This window comes from Gastrolobium bilobum, unplaced genomic scaffold (genome assembly GCF_033153095.1).
Source record: "Gastrolobium bilobum isolate Gb01-03AN ecotype WA unplaced genomic scaffold, APGP_CSIRO_Gbil_v1 utg31802, whole genome shotgun sequence".
NCBI classification, from domain to species: domain Eukaryota; kingdom Viridiplantae; phylum Streptophyta; class Magnoliopsida; order Fabales; family Fabaceae; genus Gastrolobium; species Gastrolobium bilobum.
Genome location: NW_026899953.1, coordinates 28314 through 48902, shown reverse-complemented (window position 1 = coordinate 48902; position 20589 = coordinate 28314). Strand labels below are relative to the sequence as shown.

General features: G+C 36.1%; 1 protein-coding gene across 1 annotated transcript; it reads left to right on the top strand.

Annotated features, from left to right (window-relative positions):
- Nucleotides 1–2133: 2133 nt before the first annotated feature.
- Nucleotides 2134–8223, top strand: LOC133294366 (ATP-dependent DNA helicase At3g02060, chloroplastic-like). Its single transcript, XM_061493020.1, has 7 exons — nt 2134–2211; nt 2618–2779; nt 3921–4007; nt 5486–5659; nt 5857–5901; nt 6717–7073; nt 7450–8223. The coding sequence occupies exons 1-7, from the start codon at nt 2134–2136 to the stop codon at nt 7549–7551; spliced, it is 1005 nt and encodes a 334-aa protein (XP_061349004.1). The 3' UTR covers nt 7552–8223.
- The last annotated feature ends 12366 nt before the right edge of the window (nt 8224–20589 follow it).

Genomic DNA, 20589 nt, shown 5'->3' with positions numbered 1-20589 from the left:
TCAAGACGGCTTCCACCCACAGATATTTAGGGACATGCATCGTGAATAAAAGAGCTCGAGCAACTTCAATTAGATGTCTATTTTTTCTTTCAGCCACCCCATTTTGTTGAGGGGTGTTAGGACAAGAACTTTGATTAATAATTCCATGCTGGTTTAGGTAATCTCCAAGAACAGAATTAAAATATTCAGTACCATTGTCTGTTCGCAGAATTTTGATAGAGGTCTAGAATTGAGTTTGAATCATAGCATGAAAATTTTTAAAGGTGGATGCCGCATCAGACTTATCTTTCAAGAGGTATACCCAACATACCCTAGAATGATCATCAATGAAAGTAATAAACCAACGAGCACCCGAGACATTTTTTTCACGAGCAGGTCCCCAAATATCACTATGAATCAATGTAAAGGGAGAAGATTCATGATATTTTTTAGGAGAATAAGTGGCACGAGAATGCTTTGCAAGCTGACAAATATCACAAAGAAGGGAACTTGGCTTTTTATTGATGAACAAGTTCGGGAATAACTTCTGAAGATAGACAAAATTTGGGTGTCCTAACCTACGATGCCATAACAAAACATCATTACAATCATCTGATAAACATAAAGAGTGGTTTGAAAAAATCCTCCTTTCACAAGGATCCTCTTTAAAATAGTAGAGCCCTTCTTCCTCTCTAGCACTGCCAATCATCGTCCCCGAGTCTTGTTCCTGAAAGGTACAAGCATTTGCAGAGAACTTAGCAACACAATGCGACTCAGCAGTAAGTTTGCTAATTGAGATGAGGTTACAGGTAAGAGAGGGAACATGAAAGACTGAATTCAAAATAATATGCTCAGAAAGTTTAATGGATCCCTTACCCGCAATAGCGGAGAAATTCCCATCAGCTGTTCTTATTCGTGACGGGTGATAGTAAGGGGTATAGGAGAAAAATAAGGTTGCATTACCTGTCATGTGATCAGAGGCCCCTGAATCAAGGATCCAACGATTACTACGTTCAACATGGAATGCCATACGTTTTTGAGCAACATGACTAGTTGCCTCGGCAGGTTGAGATATCAGTTTCTGAAATTGCTCATACTGGGCCTTGGAGAGGAAAACACCATCAAGGTTTGAAGGGACATGAGACACCTCCCCTTTATCTTCGGAAGATACTTGATTAGCACGATTCTTGTTCTGTCCTTTTGGTTTCCAGTTTGGTGGTTTTCCATGAATTTCTCAACATTTTTCACGGGTGTGACCACCCTTATTGCAATGAGAACACCAACGGTCAGAACGTTTTGAGTCCCCAGAAAGACGAACAGTATTCTTTGCTATAAGGGCAGACCCATCAGAGGACTTAGAGTCCTTATCACCCAACATTACCTTTCGGCGAAGCTCCTCCCTTCGTACTTCAGAAAAAGCAGTAGCAAGGGAAGGTAATGGGTTTTGTCCCAAAATTCTTCCACGAACATCATCCAGATCAGAATTAAGGCCAGCAAGAAAATCATAAAGACGCCTTTTCTCTATATAAATTTTGAACCTTGCATTAGCTTCTAAACCTTGAAGGTCTGCTTTATCATAAAGATCTAACTCTTGCCATAGTATTTTTAGAGCAAGGAAGTATTCAGTAACAGTCATTCCTCCTTGATGTAATTCTTTCACCTTGGTGTTGAGATCAAAAGCCTGAGATGTATTGCCCAGGTCAGAGTAATATTCTTTAACAGCTTCCCAAATCTCGTGAGCTGTATCAAGAAATAAATAAGTTTGACTGATATCTGGTTCCATAGAATTAGTCAGCCATGTCATGACTAAAGCATTTTCAGTCACCCAAGCATCATAACCAGGTTCACGTTCTGCTGGTTTTACCTTTTTTCCGTCGAGATACCCCATCTTCCCTTTAGCCTGGATAAACAACTTAACAGATTGACACCATTGCACATAGTTCCTACCGTTTAAACGGTGACTGGTGATCTGCATTGCTGGGTTGTCTCCAGAAGACGAAGAGTTGGGAAGGGGTGAGGTTCCAGACGAAATTTCAGAATTTCCAGCATCCATGGCTTTCTAACAGGTACCCAGAAAAAAGTTCCTCCAAATACGATTTTGACCCTCAAAACAAGAAGAGGGTTGGCCACAGTGAAACAGTAATTGCTACAGTGATGAACAGTACTGCCACGGGTCTTCTGTGGGCTGGCTCGGAATTTTGTTCTGAACCTAATGGTGGCCTTGGTTTCGTGGTTGGAGGTGTCTGTCTAGGTAAGGATTCTGGCTTGGGCAGTGGCTAAAACGAAAAAAAATAAATAGGAAAATGACTTAAAAATAAATCAGAACGGGGAAGAGACTGGAATATAACCAGCTCTTGATACCATGAAAAAAAGAAGAAGTGGAAGAAGTGTTTTATCTGAATAATACTTTTCTTTATTCATTGAGAGACCCAATGGGTCCTTTTTATATTGAGTACATCCAACTACCTCAACTACTTTAATAAATATGCAATCTCCAACTACATCAATAAATATACAACTACCAACTAAATATACAACTACCAACTACATCAATAAATACTATCTAGAATATTCTACATATTCTACGGAATGATATTTTGACTTTCATTTTGTATAATTGACTGTGTTTATGATGTAGCAACGCTCGAAGAAATTAGAGGATACAATGGAGAGGTTTTCTCTAGGTGAAATAAAAATCCTTATTAGCACAAGTATAGTAGAAAGTGGACTTGATATTCAAAATGCAAACACCATCATCGTTCAAGATGTTCAACAATTTGGCCTTGCACAGTTGTACCAGGTTTTATTCTTCCCAATTCCATCCTATTCTTTTTGGTTTAGATATTGTCATATTGGTTGACTCCAATCATTGTTTAGAACTGGTTATTGTTATTATATTTGTAATGTATTATGTATTGCGTTGTCTCACTACATGAAGTCTGAGCTGATACTTTCATGCATACAGATCAGTAGTATCATTAATCACTTTTGTTTTCATCTTACTATCAACTTAATGTTGTTTCAAACAAGCGTGCTTTTAGTATCAACTATGAAAGAAATTGATTGTGAAATGTTTAACTTATAGGGATTCGGGTAGTGAAGAAGGAAAAGAGAGGTTAAAGAGAGATAAAAGAGACTAGAAATTATATTTTTCTCATGTGTATTGATGTTATACAAAAGATGACGCATTAGTCCTTATTTATGCCAGTACTAGATTCCTCTTCCTAAACAAATAAGGAAACAAATCATGAAATATAATGAATATGGAAACCACTCCTAAGAGATCATCTAAGATACTCTAAAATATTTTAAGGTACAACGATGATATTATTTATATTTTCTAGATATTTGAACATGAAAAATCTCTATGTGGGGTGTATGTTGTAGGAGGTGCAGAATGATATGTGGGCCACTCTTGAACTGCATTTGCCAACCAAGCAGTTTATTGTTCGCAATTCTGTACTACATATAATATTTTTGAGCTCATTGGCCGTTGAACTACTGGTGTTGCATCTCACTATTTCTTCTCTGAAAAAATTAATTTGGCTTGTTAAGAACTGAGTATTCTAAAAAATGAGGTTAAATGCATGCCTATTAAGTAATAGTTGATATATACTTGCATCTTACTAATCTATGCATTGAACACTCTTAAAGATCAAAGAACTCCTGTGTGAGGGAACAAGTTCAAGATATAAAACCAATGTAAAGCCCTCACCCAATATTTTAAGCTTTTGGGGTAGTTGATGCTTAACAAATATGATGTAGCTCTTCAATAAATGAATATGTACAACTCGTTAACCAAAAATAAAAGAAAAAGGAACCTGTATGCATTTGTTTTTAAGTTTCTCAGATATTTTTGTTGGAAGAAAGGAAACTAGATCAGATAATCCATTTCTGTTTCACTAATATTGGTAATTTTGTCATTTTTTAAATGTTGGCAGTTACGGGGAAGGGTTGGACGGGCAGATAAGGAAGCACACGCACACTTATTTTACCTTGATAAAATTATGCTCTCTGATCAAGCATTGGTATGTTTCTGATCAATCGTTACCTTGTATTTCATTTGAATGGAAAAATACTGAATACTATTTCTGAATGCATTATTGTACATGGGTTTATTCTAGTATATAGACCTAGCTAAATAATTACTTGTCTAAAATAACTACTAATCTATAGTAACAGAATACAAGTATGCAGGATTGATGTGGGACTATTATAAAATTCCCACTCAAGCTAATGAATGGATCTCTATCATTCCCAGCTTGCTACTAAAATCTAATCATTGACCTGGCTATGTTAGATGCTCTTGAACCCTCCTCAGCAACTAAGAATTTGGTCCTTTCCATGGAGCTTGAAGCAGTTCTCCTTTGTGTCCAGACTTCTTACAGTAGGATTACTAGCGATGGTCCTTCTTAGGTTTGGAAGAAGAAGGATTTGGTTTTGTAGGCTTACTTGTTATCAAAGATGATCCCTTATTGGGTTTGTCATCAAGCATAACAGCCCTATGAATTTCTTCTTCCCTAACATTGTAGATTACCTCAAGAGAAAGGGAAGTTTCTCCTTTCCCAAAATTTATATCCTGATAAGATTATACTCGAGGATCGCTCACTCCTAATGACCTACCAGTCCTACATCCTACCTATTGGCTTACTGGAAAAACATTATCTCAAATAGGCCCAAGTCATTTTTTTCAGTTAGCGATAGGTAGGATGTAGTACCGGTAAGTCATTGGAGTTAGTGACATGATAGTGGACATGGTGGACTGAGTAGTGGCAAAGTTGTGGCTTGTCTTGGAGTCTAACATGATGGAGTTAGGTGGATGGTGTGGCTGGTTCGTGCCTATGTGGTGGAGATAAGAGAATGGACTTGCAGGTGATGCAAGATAAACATGCTGAGGGAAAATCTAGACACCGGGGGTTGCAGCTAGCTAGCTGGGACTGATTACAAATTGTGCGGTAGTGCATTGAGCTGATGAGTAGGAGAAGGAGACACGTGCGGTGGTTGGACAATCGGGGGATGGCGAGTTTGGCGGAAGGGTCAGGGTCACTAGCTTGAGAAGTTGCGACGGTGGACAGCAGTGTGTAGAGGTAGCTGAGGTTGCAAATAGGGTTTTTTGAGTGCAATGAAAGCACAAACAGAAGGTCAAAAACATCCGCAACGAAGGCGACCCTGCAATGAAGGGAGACTATGATTTATTTAGCAGAAGTAGAGTTTTCCAAATCAGGAGCTTTGATACTAACTTGAATGGAAAATATTGAATATTATTTCTGAATGAATTACTATATTCATTTTAATATATAGACCTAGCTAAATAATTACTGCTCTATTGTAGAAGAATATTTTACAATAATTTTCAAAGATTAGTATGTGTTTAAAGATGCAAGACTGATGTGGGACTATTTTCTGAAAACATATTGCATGAAATAAGTACTTTTCCTAGACTTATAGAAAATCAATTGCAAAACTATTGCCTAAAACTAACATTCTCCTTGGTGATTTCCTATAGGAGAGGCTTGCAGCTCTTGAAGAATGCCGTGAACTTGGTCAAGGCTTCCAACTAGCTGAGAGAGACATGAGTATAAGAGGTTTTGGTACAATTTTTGGCGAACAACAAACAGGAGATGTAGGAAATGTTGGCATTGATCTGTTCTTTGAGATGCTCTTTGAGAGTTTGTCCAAGGTAACTTTGATTTGTGATTTGTTTCTTTGTATCAGCACCCGGTCCTAGTTAAAATAGAAGTATTTTGTTGTTTAATTTGCATGCTCTGTTTGTTGGCTGCAAAGTGAAAACTTGTTTTCTTAGGATTTTGCTCTATTGTTAGTTCTTGATCATCTGCGTGTTAGTTTTGGGCTTATCCTATTCTTTTTGACTTCCAGGTTGAAGATCACCGTGTAGTTCCAGTTCCTTATCACTCAGTGCAGGTATGCTTAGTTAAGAAAATTTTCCACAGAGGATTAAAGATATATGCATAATTAATGCTTGATACATGTTTATCAGAATGCAAAAGTTAAATCTCACACTGTTTTCTCCTGGTAGAGGTGAAACAGGAAAATTTAAACTACTGAAATTACACTGCTATTAAAGATTTTCCTTTGAAACCCAGAAAATATTGTCTTCTACGTTTTTTTAGGGGAAATTCTTCTAAGAATATAATAATTCAAACATATAAAAAGTAATTAATCAGTAATTATTGGTCTCGTTGAGTTGGATATGTATGAACTGATTTTGTTATCATCGATCTGTCCTCTGTAAGCTGAACTTATAGAAAAATGGTTTCAAATGAACCATATTCACAGAAGTATCATCAATATCATAAGTTCTTTAACAGAATGAATCTTGCTCTATTGTAGAATTATTTATTATGGCAGAATTCTCTCTTTCTTTCTTTTTTTATTTGAACGAAATTTTGAATTAATTAGTAGTTCTATTAATCAAATAAAAAATATAGCATCCTGCTCTAGGTATACACTTGATTCAACTATACAATCTACCAGATGTGAACCACCTCTCAGAAATATATAACATGAATAAATTAACTATGATTTATGAATACAATTATACAAACACTTCAGAGCCTACACCTAAATAGTCCTGATAATATTATTGCTGGTTTAAATTCTTGTTCTCTACATATGTATGTATGTTTTTGTGTAGGTAGAATCTGTACCTAGCATCTACATAAATGCATACAATAGAGATCTGTGGTTGATGCATTTTATACATAATTATTATTTAGGTTGACATAAACATCAATCCTCATCTTCCTTCTGACTACATAAATTATCTGGAGAACCCTATGGAAATAATAAATGAAGCTGAGAGAGTTGCTGAGAAAGACATCTGGAGTCTGATGCAATTTACAGAGAATTTGCGCCGCCATTATGGCAAAGAGCCTTGCTCCATGGAGATTTTATTAAAAAAGCTTTATGTAAGGAGAATGGCTGCTGATATAGGGGTAACCAGAATTTACTCTTCAGGGAAGATGGTCTTTATGAAAACAAACATAAGTAAAAAGGTATTCAAGATAATGACAGAGTCGACGACATCAGATATACATAGAAATTCATTGGTCCTTGAAGGGGACCAAATTAAGGTAATTTTTTTCTTATTTTTTCAATTTCTTTAATTTGGTTACCTTTGTTAATCATTTGTTCAGTTTTCCCCTTATCAAAGAAGTTCTCTCTTCTTAAACACATTCCCACACAAAATATTTACCTTAAATGGCATTGAGATTTGAGGAGGAGGATTCAGTGCCATGAAATGTAGGGATTATGAATCCAATATTTTTCTCTTTTTCTGAGTATTATGATTGCTGGCGTTTGTCTATTAATCTAGTAATTCTTAATGCATTAGGTATCCTTCCTATCTTTTTGTCTTTACAGACATTTTAGGTCCCATACTACTGCTGGAAATCTTCTATAAATGCAACAAGTTCATGCTTCTTTTTCTTTATGATTTCCCTCATGCAGGCTGAACTTCTATTAGAGCTACCAAAAGAACAACTTCTTAATTGGATCTTTCAATGCTTGGCTGAACTTCATGCTTCACTACCAACCCTCATAAAGTACTAGGTTCTTTACCTGATCAATTCAACCATTATGCAAGTTGGAAACTTGACTTACTGATTACTTCACAAATATATAAACTTGGGCATGGATTTACTGTGTCGAAAGGCCGGGAACTAACCATGGTGGATGCAAGACAAGATTGTATTGCATGACTGACTTGGCAATACAGGTTATCAGAGAGAACAAATTCAGGCTATCAATTGAATAGTGACAGTGCACTTCATTTTACCATGATAATATAAGAAAAGCCAGATCAGTGAAGTTAGTTACAAGCACCTTGGTGTTTGTCCAAATTGTACTCCTGATTTGCATGCAGTATGCAGGACATGAGCATAAAATATAAGGCAGCAACAGCTAGACACCTGATCAGCTTCAATATTGCACTCATAAAAGAACTTCACTTTCAAAAGCTACATATGAGATCATCTAGAGTTCTCAAACAGTCAACATTTGATCAAAATATCCAAGATTCACATTTTGTATACATGAAGGAGTAAAGCATTCTGCTACCACACTCTCTTTTCCCTTTTTTCTTTTCTTGTCTCTTAAGCTTTCGTTGAAGTTACCTGATATGGAGAAATTCAATGTAAAGAATCAGAGCCTCACGCTGGCTAATACTTTCTAAGAAAATCTGGTGAATGGTGCATCTTATTTTATTTTTTTTGCAGATTATTAGGAAACGAATTGTTGTTTATAGTTGTTGCTATCATGTGTTTGTTTATTTTCCTAATACATACCTGTATTTTTATAGAAAAAAAAAATTCTTGCAACCGCAACATGTTTTTCCAATTTTAATGAAAATCATTTGACGAGGCATTTCAAGTTTGGTGGCTATAACCCTATATATTTATGAAAAATATTTTCGGTATTTTATATTTAATTATTAATTACCTTGTAACTAATTCAGTTTAGTTTAGTTTGGTTGTAACTAATTCAGTTTAGTTTAGTTACTCTTTTATTTTTATTCTATATAGTTACTGTAGACAGGTATAAAGTAGAGACAGATCAGTATCAATAATAGTTTTTCAGTTTCTTTTCCTTCTCTTTCTTGAATGTCTTCCGATAATGCATAAGTGTAATATGGTATCAGGAGGCAATTGTCGCTTCGCTTTCTCTTCGTGACTCTGATTTCCTCTCAATCGGTTGGTTTTTGGTTCAGGTTTCAGAGCCCTAACCTGAATCTCTCTTCTCCAACCTCAAGCATGGCATCCTCAAATGTCAGAACCGAGATTGATGATCCTTCAAGTCCTTATTTTCTTCACCATTTCTGACAATCCGGGCTTGGTTCTTGTTTCGCAACCACTTTCAGGAGATAACTATGCCTCTTGGAGTAGATCAATGCTCATCGCCCTATCGGTCAAGAACAAGCTAGGGTTTGTCGATGGATCTATTCAGAAACCTACTAGTACGGATTCCTCTCTTTTTCGTTCTTGGAAACGTAATAATGACATAGTCATTTCTTGGATTTTAAACTCTGCTTCGAAAGAGATTTCTGCGAGTATTCTTTACTCGAAATCTGCATCTCAAATATGGAATGATCTTAAAGATTGTTTCCAACAAAGCAATGGCCCTAGAATCTTTCAATTGCGCAGAGATTTGATCAATTTGTCTCAAGATCAAAGCTCTGTCAGTGTTTATTTTACAAAGCTGAAGTCGTTATGGGAAGAACTCAACAGCTTTCGTCCGTCTTGCACCTGTGGCACATGCACTTGTGGTGGTGTCCGCAAACTGGAAGCATACTATCAAATGGAATATATCATGGCCTTTTTGATGGGGTTGAATGACTCTTTCTCTCAAATTCGTGGTCAACTGCTCCTTTATGATCCCCTCCCTCCCATCAATAAAGTCTTTTCCTTTGTGGTTCAAGAGGAAAGGCAACGCTACATAGCTGATCACTCCAGTTCCAGCACTGAATCGGCAAGCACATTAGCCTTTGCTATTAAAAATGATGCCTCTGCCAAAGGAACTCGCAAAGATCGCCCATTCTGTACTCATTGTCAGTACCATGGACATACTGTTGAAAAGTGTTATAAATTGCATGGGTATCTTCCAGGCTTTAAGCATAAACAAAAACCTAGTGCTATGAAGACAAATATGACTCTTGCAAATCAAGTGTCTGTACAACAAAGTGTGAACTCCTCTCCTGCTCTTTCTACATATGCTGTCACCAACTTTTTGCAGGTTTGGACCCAAATAAGTGCAATCAACTCTTAACTTTGCTATCTGGTCATGTGGCTTCCAAAGCATCTTCGTCCACTGATAGCTCTTCTCATGTTTCACACACAGGTATTTGTTCATTAGTTTTGCTCAATCCTGTGTTTTCTTCACCTACTGTATGGATAGTAGACTCTGGTGCATCCAGACATATATGCAATCATGCTCAGAATTTTCTCTCTTTACGACCAATTCATGGCTCTACAGTCACATTGCCTAATCATGTTTCAATACCTGTACATCACATTGGAGATATTCAGCTTACTCCACACTTATTGGTCACAGATGTCCTTTATGTCCTGCAATTCAGATTTAATTTGCTCTCTGTCAGTGCTCTTACTAGTACTTCTCAGCTCATGCTCAATTTTTTACCTGATAATTTCACAATTCAGCAGATCGACAACAAGAAGATGATTGGCAAGGGTGAAAAGTTGGAAGGACTCTACGTACTGCATACTCCAAATAATACACAGATGTCTCATTCTGCCATTGTTAATACTGTATCTAGTGATACTTGGCATCATAGATTAGGACATTTATCTAGTGATTGTTTGAATCATATGAAAGACAAGATTGGTTGTTCAGATTTACATACAAATAATAAAGTTCCATGTTATATCTGTCCATTAGCTAAACAACGTAGACTTCCTTTTATTTCTCACAACAAGATTTCTGATTCACCTTTTGAATTAATACACTGTGATATATGGGGTCCATACCACACAATTTCTTACACTGGTCATCGGTTCTTTGTAACCTTGGTGGATGACTGCACCCGTTTTACTTGGGTCTATTTGCTGAAATATAAATCTGAGGTCTCAACCATAATTCCCAAGTTTTTTAGCATGATTTTTACTCAGTTTGGCAGGAAAATCAAGTCTTTTCGATCTGACAATGCAAAGGAGTTGAAGTTTGATGAGTATTTCAGTGAGCAAGGAGTTCTTCATCAATTCTCTTGTGTAGAGACTCCTCAACAAAACTCTGTGGTTGAACGAAAACATCAACATATCTTAAATGTTGCAAGAGCCTTATTTTTTCAATCACGGGTACCCATTCGTTTTTGGACAGATTGCATTTTGACTGCTGTTTTTTTAATCAACAGGACTGTTTCCTCTATGCTTGGACATAAATCTCCTTATGATCTATTATATCAAAAGGAGTTTGATTATTCACACATAAGAGTGTTTGGCTGTTTGGTGTTTGCTTCAACTTTGGCTGCACAACGAAGCAAATTTCTTCCAAGGGCTCGCAGTTGTGTTTTTCTAGGCTATCCCCCCAGGTATGAAAGGTTACAAGCTTCTTGACATAGTCACTCAACAAATTTTCATATCCCGTGATGTGATATTTCATGAGAAAATATTTCCTTATCATGGTGTATCTTCTCAACACATTCCTATGGATCCATTTCCGGATTTGGCACTACCAAATATTATTACATCTTCTCCATGTCCAGAATCAGAGGTTGTCTCTCCTCCACAATCCCATGTTCTTCAAGAACTAGAATCTGAGGATACTAATGTACCAGATCAACAGCCTGAACCAGCCAATGATACAATGGTTTTATCAGTTCCAAGGAGATCCTCTCGTGTATCCAGATGCCCAAAATATCTTCAAGAATATCATTGCAATCTTCTCCATCACTCTAACACTCTTAGTACATACACTCTTTACCCTCTATCTTCAGTAATTTCATATGAGAAACTATCTTCTGCACACAAAAATTTTACTCTTAATGTTTCTTCACATTATAAGCCTCAGTTTTACCATCAAGCAGTTAAATTCCCTGAATGGCGTGAAGCCATGAAAGCTGAGTTGCAAGCTATGGAAGCTAACAACACATGGTCCATTGTTCCTTTACCTACTGGCAAACACACAGTTGGTTGTCGTTGGATTTACAAAAATAAGTTCAAGTCTGATGGTTCAATTGAGAGACACAAAGCCCGCTTGGTAGCTAAGGGCTATACTCAACAAGAGGGAGTGGATTTCATTGATACTTTTTCGCCGGTTGCAAAATTGGTAACGGTCAAAACCTTACTTGCTGTAGCATCTTGTCAAGGCTGGATTCTTCATCAATTGGATGTGAATAACGCCTTTTTAAATGGAGATCTCTTTGAAGAAGTTTACATGGATCTACCTCTTGGTTGTAAAATTCAGGGGGAGCATCTTAATCATAGTGGCAAACCTGTACGTCGTTTACATAAGGCTCTTTATGGCCTTAAACAAGCATCAAGACAATGGCATTCTAAGTTTAGTGCTGCTCTCTTAAGACATGGCTTTCGGCAGTCCAAGTCAGATTATTCTCTTTTCACAAAAGGTATTGGTTCATCCTTTGTTGCCATCCTAGTATATGTGGATGACATTATTCTTACAGGTCCTTCTTCTGAAATAATTGAAGCTTTGAAACAGTTTCTGCATTCACAATTCAAGCTTAAAAACTTAGGTACCTTGAAATACTTCTTAGGATTGGAAATTTCTAGGAGCCACAAAGGTATTGTGTTGTCTCAAAGACAATACATTCTCCAATTATTAGAAGATATTGTTTTTCTTGCTTCAAAACCAGTTGTTGTACCCATGGAGCATAAGTCTCAACTTAATAGCATTGATGGTGATATGTTATCTGATCCTTCACAATTTCGCAGGCTGATTGGGAGATTGTTGTACTTAACACTCACTAGACCGGATATTACCTTTGCTGTTCACAAATTAAGTCAATTTGTCTCTCACCCAAGAACACCTCACTTGCAGGCAGCTCACCACTTGCTTAGATGTCTCAAAAACAGACCTGGGCAGGGACTTTTGTTTCCCTCATCTTCTGCATTACAACTCAAAGCATTTACTGATGCAGATTGGGCTTCATGTTCAGATTCAAGAAAATCTGTCACTGGATTTTGTGTATTTCTTGGGGATTCATTAATATCTTGGAAATCCAAGAAGCAAACCACCATTTCTCGATCTTCCGCTGAAGCCGAATACAGAGCAATGGCTGCTACTGCAGCAGAATTGAGATGGTTATCACAACTTTTGCAGGATCTTGGTGTTAACAGCTCTTCTCCAGCTTTGATGTTTTGTGACAATGAAGCTGCAGTTCATATTGCTTCTAATCCAACTTTCCACGAACGAACCAAGCACATTGAAATAGACTGCCATTTTGTTCGTGATCAAGTATCTCTTGGTCTAATTAGGTTGATGCCTATTAGATCTCAACACCAGTTGGCTGATCTTTTCACCAAGCTATTACCATCTTCATCTTTGTTTCCTCTACTGTCCAAGATGGCTGTATTTGATATACACACTCCATCTTGAGGGGGAGTTTTATATTTAATTATTAATTACCTTGTAACTAATTCAGTTTAGTTTAGTTTGGTTGTAACTAATTCAGTTTAGTTTAGTTACTCTTTTATTTTTATCCTATATAGTTACTGTAGACAGGTATAAAGTAGAGACAAATCAGTATCAATAATAGTTTTTCAGTTTCTTTTCCTTCTCTTTCTTGAATGTCTTCCGATAATGCATAAGTGTAATAATCAGTAACTATATAGGATTATCTTTATTTACAGATGTATCGAATATTCTGTATATCTTTTTATCAAATATGGAAAAGTACTATATTTATATTATTTTTATTTTTATGATTATTTTTTTTATATTTTCTTTTTTTCCTTTTTAGGAAAGGGAGTATCTATTCCCCGATAATCAAAAATGCGCTTGTATTAATCAGTAGCAACTGTAAATGCATATTGACCTCAACCGGCAGAGTCCTATTCAAAAGTTTTCTCTTGAAAAAACACCTTATGATATTAATGAGTAGCATTAAAATGTAAGTTGGTAAAAAAATAAGACAAAATCGATATTATTCTTTTAAATAGGAGGAAAAAAGACATGGTATTAATGAATTATTAATAAGAGATTATACCAACAACAAAAAAATACCATCTAACTATATTATCCCTTATGATATATATATTTTTTTTGGTAAGATGGGTAAAACACACCACAACATAACTGAAATACGACGAGTTCTACAAATAGAAGCTAAATCTGCATCAAACAGCAAACCAATTCCAAGGGGAGGGGAATTAAAAACACAAAAATCATCAGAATTAACATTCATAAAAGGAAAATTTGCCAGCCAATTCGCACAACAGTTTCCTTCTCTGAAAGTATGAACCAGATGAACTCTCCAATCCTTTTGAATCCAAGTCCGTAATCGAGAAATCAGATGATTCTCGCGGACTGCATCACCATCACTAGTGAGCAGAGCAATAGCTGATTTATAGTCACTTTCTACAATAATATTTCTCCATCCATCTTCCCAAGCTAGTTGCAAACCCTTTAAAATACCTCAGAATTCTGCTGTAAGAGCATCACAACTACCAATTCTATAAGCAAATCCTTTTAACCATTGACCAGTATCATTTCTAATAACACCACCACAAGCTGCTAATCTTTGATTACCCTTAACCGCTCCATCCGTATTAATCTTTACCCAATTGCTTCCAGGAGCCTTCCAACAAATCAAAGTATCCGAATGGGACAGGTTATTTTGAGCTAAATTAACCTTATGAAAAGCATCTTGTATATCTCTCACCTTGGCTATCACTAACTGAATCTTATATTGATAATCATGAACCTGATTTGGATTGTCATGACTCCTTTCATTCCTCCACTTCCATGCAAGCCAGCAAGCCGTAGCAAACCATATACACCAAGGGATATTATCCATGAAAAAACTAATCTGTGACATGTTTAGTTCTATCCAATCCCATAAATTGGCAGAAAAGAAAGAAACCTGCATATCTATTGGTATCAAATCAGACCACAAATTCTTCATATCATTACAATCTCTCAATAAGTGAATACAAGTTTCATTATGCTCTCAACAAATTGGGCAAGAAGCTGAACCCATATTAAACTGGCTAAGGAAATTTTTTTGTAGGAATTTTATTGTGAAGCACTTTCCAAATAAACAGCCTAATAACCTGAGGTCCGTTCCAATTCCAAATTTTCTTCCAAACAGGGGTCAAATCCTGCTGCTCAACCGCACCAGATAAAGTGGCATAAATACCTTTAACAGAAACTTGTTATGAACGTTCCCATCCAACTAGAAACAAAATGAAAATATTTTTTTATTAAATATGCCAAAAATTAATTTATTTATACTATTCTTATTTTTATAGTTATTTTTTATATATTTTTTTTCTCTTTTTGATAATGTAATATCTGCTCCTGTTATATACAAAATGTGCTCCTAATCAGCGCTATGGCAAGAAACACGTCACATGTAGTAGAAGGGCCAGTAGAGAAACGATTTTTCCAATGTCTGCTCCCTTTGAACTAACTACTTTGGTTTTTTAAATAACTTAGGACAAAAAGAAGTAAATTACCTATAGGAAACTCTAAGTTAGTCCTTGCTGTCACAAGGTGACTACTTTATTATATGGCATAAATTCACAACATAACAGACTGCAAGGGTCTTTTGACCCAAAAAAACACTACAGTTGATTTTAAATAAAAGAGGGCATAATTAGTTAACATTAGCTCATATTTTACAAGAGTATAAGTTCCAACTCCGTTGGTGAATGTAAGGACCTCATTGGTGAGCCTGTTAAAGAAGATAGGATATGATAATTTATCATATTTTATTTTTATCTCTTGTTTAGTGGGTCAATAGAATATGATTAGTTTATCTTATCTAATACATGATTTCTTATCCTATGAGGGGAGCTGGGTTACGATTTAAAAGGAATAGGATATCAATATTAGATACTCAATATATCCCCACGCTACCCAATATATTTGTATTTATTACATTTTTTTTTTCTTTCTCCTTTCTCCTTCTACATAATCTTATCAGATTGCTAATCAGGTGCTCATCAAACATAGGATATGATATAAGCTTATCAGTCCCATATCATATCCTACTTTTATCTTGTCCACCAAACGAGCCCTTAATGAAGTTGGAGTCTGCCTTAGTTCTATTGAAATACCAGTATCTAATCCACCTATAGTTTTTATAAAATAAAAATAAAAATAAAAGAAGGGAATGGTCAACTAGATTGCTCAACATTGCACAATTCGATCGGCTCCTTAGTTGTGCACCCCTGCAACATTCAATATTGGCTCCTTAGTTGCAAAATTGAATATTTTTTTATGGAGAAAAATTTCAAAGCATCGGAAGCATTGAACTTTGTGCTTCCTTTAATTAAAAAAGGAATTTTTAGGATTTAAAGAAAAATATAAAATAAAAAATGGGCAGAAATGGGGAGATTTTATTTTTAGTAAAATGGAACACCGAGTTCGATGCTCCAGAGCATTAAAATTTTTCTCTTTTTTCTGATCTTAAAAAAAGTGGGGAACGACCAATCAAATTCTACCATGTGGCGCAATAGTTGCACCATTCCCCGTTCTGCACTCTCAATCTCATCTCTCTCGTCTCTCTCATTCTCACACTCACTCTTTAACTCTCTTATTCTCACTATCACTCCAACTCTCTCTTGAAGTTAATACTTTATTGTTCTTATTTGTTATTTTTAATTAATATTATTGTAATTCTTAATTATTATTATTTTTAATTAGGAATTAGTTATTAAAATAGTAACCGGTGATTATTGATTAATGTTTTATAGTGGCAGTTATCATAACACATCAACCCGAAATTGGCATGCACACTTAAACAAAGCACAGAACGAACAGAATATAGTCATCCATCACAACAAGACTAAAAGTCATTAATTTACAATAGATCCAAAGTTGTCCGATGTTCTAAAATTTTAAGTACATTGTCTCAAGTCACCCAAAATACATATAGAATTTACAAAATTCCTCACATAACATTGGGAAAAGTTCAAATACCCATTTTTTTTATCATTTATCCCCTGTGATTTTTTTCATCCAAGTCCCTCCTTAATAGTGTTAGAGTTTCTAACTAATATGACTATTCTACCCTTTTTACAAAAATACACTTCAGCTACCTTGTGTCATATTCTTCCCCAAGCTATGCAAGGATTTTTAATCATACAAAAATTCTCCAGTTTGTGACAAAATTTGTGAAGTTCCTGTAATAAGGTAAAAAAAAATTCTTTCTTATCTACAATAGATTGCTAGGTGATATAGTGTATGTTGGTAGTTGTCACATTAATCTGTACTACCAGGAATTTAAGGGTTTTTTTTTTCAGAAATTGGGCCTGTATTGAACTTGGGAGCTGTCATTTTTCTCGTTGTTTAGCCACTCTGAATTCTACGGGACAACTTTTTGGTGACATCTAATGTTGGTGTTGCTAGTTTATTGTTCTCGTTTGTTCGCATTCTATCATAATTGTTTCTTGGTATTTGGTGTTGAACTTTAGTTGTTGATGGTTGCACAACAAACATGAAGCAAATCCACCGCAAAAGAGATCATTGGGGGTTGTTTATTGTTTAACATAAGAACTCACACCGTTAATTAAGGAAGTTAATTAATTAATTATGAGAAATTAGAAAATAATTCCATAATTGACCCTAATAATTATTATGAGGCTTAGATAATTATAGTAAGAGATTAATAATGCTAAAAGTCGCTTTTCTGACAAAAAGTGCAGATACCGATTATGTTACTCGGTATAAATGTGTACTGATGAAGTATCCCGTAAAATTATAATAAGTGTGGGAATATTTCTAGAATAATATATAGGAGTTGTAAAACAAGTTTCAAGTCAAAATAATGAGAACTGGTGCCAGAACTGATACTGGCTATGGAAAAGCGCGTACCGAAAAGGTGATGCGGAAAATAAAATAAAAATATGAAAAATCTTATAAAAATGAGTAGGTTCAGAATCCTAAGTTTGGGATTAAAATGCTAAGCATAGCAATTAGCGCTAGTACTGTGTGATTAAGACTTAAGTGACTATATATACGCAAGTTTGGCCCAAAACCCTAGGCACCTTGCATTCCTACATGAAAGGGGAGGCTGACCAGCTCCTATAGGCACTGCTCTATTGATTCTCTTCACCATTTCTTGAACCTAGGGTCATTTTCTTTCACTTCTCTTCACCAAAATACCTTGTATGAGTGAAAGGGATCATAGGGGGTGAGTGTGAGGTCTTGTTTCTGAGTTGTGGCTACTGTCTTGGTGAGTTTTTGGTGCTGACTTTGTAGTAGCATTGTGAGAGGCTTTGGTGTTGGCACTTTGAGCTCCATAGAGCAATCTTTGTTGTGAAAGGGCCAAGCTTTGTTGGCATTTTCGTTCTCTCTCAAAGTATGAACCATAGCAGTTGTTTGGTGAGCTCCAAGAGCAGCATTTGCTTTTGTTTTGAAGCCTTAGGTATGTCCCTTCACTTAATCTTGAGTTTTAATGCTTAAAAGAAGTGTCTTGACATGTTTAATGAGTTAAACAAGTATGTAATCTGTATATGAACTTAAAAGAGTATAAAAATGCATGCCTTAACGTTTTGAAGTGCTAAAAGTGGAACCTTGGATGTGGTATTTCGCAAAATGCAGAATCTGAGTTTGCCGCGAAATATCCGGATATTGGGTTGGAAATATCCGGATATTGATATCCGAATATTGATATCCAGATATGGGGTTCTGAATATCCGGATATTGATATCCGGATATTGGCAGAGAGATATCCGGATATTGATATCCGGATATGCCCCCGACAAATATCCGGATATTCTGGGTTTTTGAAGAACAGTAGCTGCACTGTTCATACAAAATGATGTTTGGGGTTTGTGGACCTTAGACTGGTTAAGTTGAGCTTCTGTATTGATTAGTTAAGTCAGAATCTAAGTGATTAAGGGCTTGTGGCTTTGTGAGAAGCCTTAAGACATGAAATGTAAAGGAAAGACGTTGTCCTTGTGTCTTATACTTGTTGAGTATGATTTTGATATGATTGTTGGTCCAAAACAGATTGTGATTCTGCTGTGTTTGGGCTTTGAAATTGGTTGGACTCTTGGCTTGGATTGTTAGCTTGCAAGGTAAGCTTTCGTGTCATCGGTTTAGCCATTGTTGGTTCCACCATGTCTCATGGGGGTGTGGTTATATGCATGATGTTGTTTTCTTGATATATTGATTTGTTGAAATGCTGTTGAGTTGTTATATGCGAGTGCCCTTATGATATGTGTAAGAACCTGCACCGCTAATCAAGGAATTTAATTAATTAATTATGCAAAATTAGAAAATAATTCCATAATTGACCCTAATAATCATTATGAGGCTTTAATAATTATAATTAGTGAGTAAGAATGCTGAAAGTCGCTTTTCGGAAGAAAAGTGCAGATATCGGTTCTGCTAGTCGGTGTAAATGTGTACCGAAAAAGTATCCCGAAAAATTATAATAAGTGCCTGATAATTACTAGAATAATATGTAGGACTTTTAAAACGAGTTTCAAGTCCAAATAATGAGAACTGGTGCTAGAAACCGGTACTGGCTTTGAAAAGCGCGTACCGGAGAGGTGCTCGGAAAAATATAAGAAAAATATGTTAATTCTTGTAAAATTGAGTAGGTTAAGAATCCAAAGTTTGGGGTTAAAATGCTAAGCGTAGCAATTAGAGCTAATACTGTGTGTTAGTGACTTAACCGCCTATATATACTTAATGGCACTAAACCCTAGGCCATATTGGAGGCTGCCTACGTGAGTTTTCTGATTTCTCTTCAGCCTTGTGCCTCCCATTGCCACCTTCTTCTCCTTTCCTCTTGTGAGCCAAATGTGTCACATTTCTCCTTGTTTTTGCCAATTAAACACTTGGGTGTGTGTGGGGTAACCTTGGTGGTGAGTTGTGAAGCATTTCTGAGGATATGCTTGCTATTGGATGAGAGTGTTTGGGGCTGTATAGTCTGAGTTTGTGTGAGTGGGGCTTGCTCTTGGCTTCTTGAGCTTCAAGAAGCCACCTTTTGGCACAAAGGGTCTAGCTTGAAGTGTATTTTCGTAGCCTTGTGAAGTCAGAACCTTGGAGTTGCATTGGAGGCTTCCTTTCTGCTTCATTTTCGAAGTTTTGAGCTCTTGAGGTGATCCATGATCACCTAAGTATCATTTTGAGGCCTAAAGCTTGTTTAATCTACTAAAAAGAGGAACTTTAACCATTTGAGTAAAAGAATGTATTTCTAGGTTCATAACATGTTGTGTTATATCTGTTTAGGGAGTCATTAGACTCCCAATCGCGTTTGGACCTTTAAATTTGGGATTATGCAGAAGTTGGCTCGAATTTCTGCATTCTGTTGAAGAAGTATTCGAATACTTTTCGTGTAGTATTCGAATACTTGTTCATCAGGTAGTCAAATACTCTTGCTGGAGTATTGGAATACTTTTCTGGGAAGAAAAGTATTCGATTACCTTTGAAGAAGTATTCGAATACTGGAAAGTATTCGAATACAGTAAAGTTTAGTATTCGGATACTGAGGTATTCGGATACTGGGGGCTTAAGTATTCGGATACTGTCGAGTATTCGAATACTTAAGAGAAAGTAATCGAATACTTTCTGGAGAGCTGGAGTATTCGAATACTACTCGTGGAGTATTCGAATACTTCCTGCAGAAACAGCATGTAATGAGTTAAAATGAGTAAGAAAGACTTAATCACTTAATGTAATCTGAGCTACGATTATTGATGAGTAATTATGGTATGGGCAGATTGTGATTGTGCTGTTTGTGGGCCTTGAGCTGTGTGGACTCTTGGTTTGGATAGCTAGCTTACAAGGTAAGCTTTCGTGTCCTCGGTTTAGCCATGTTGTGGTTCCACCATGTCCCATGTGGGTATGGTTGTATGCATGCTGTGTTACATGCTTTGAATATTTGAAATGCTGTTGAGCTTTATGTGTAATGGCTTTTAATATGCATGTGTTGTTCCACCT

Coding starts and splice junctions, on each gene's coding strand:
- LOC133294366 (XM_061493020.1), top strand. CDS start 2,134: ATGAACAGTACTGCCACGGGTCTTCTGTGGGCTGGCTCGGAATTTTGT. Junction 2,212..2,617: donor ATGGTGGCCTTGGTTTCGTG/GTTGGAGGTGTC, acceptor TTTATGATGTAG/CAACGCTCGAAGAAATTAGA. Junction 2,780..3,920: donor GCCTTGCACAGTTGTACCAG/GTTTTATTCTTC, acceptor AAATGTTGGCAG/TTACGGGGAAGGGTTGGACG.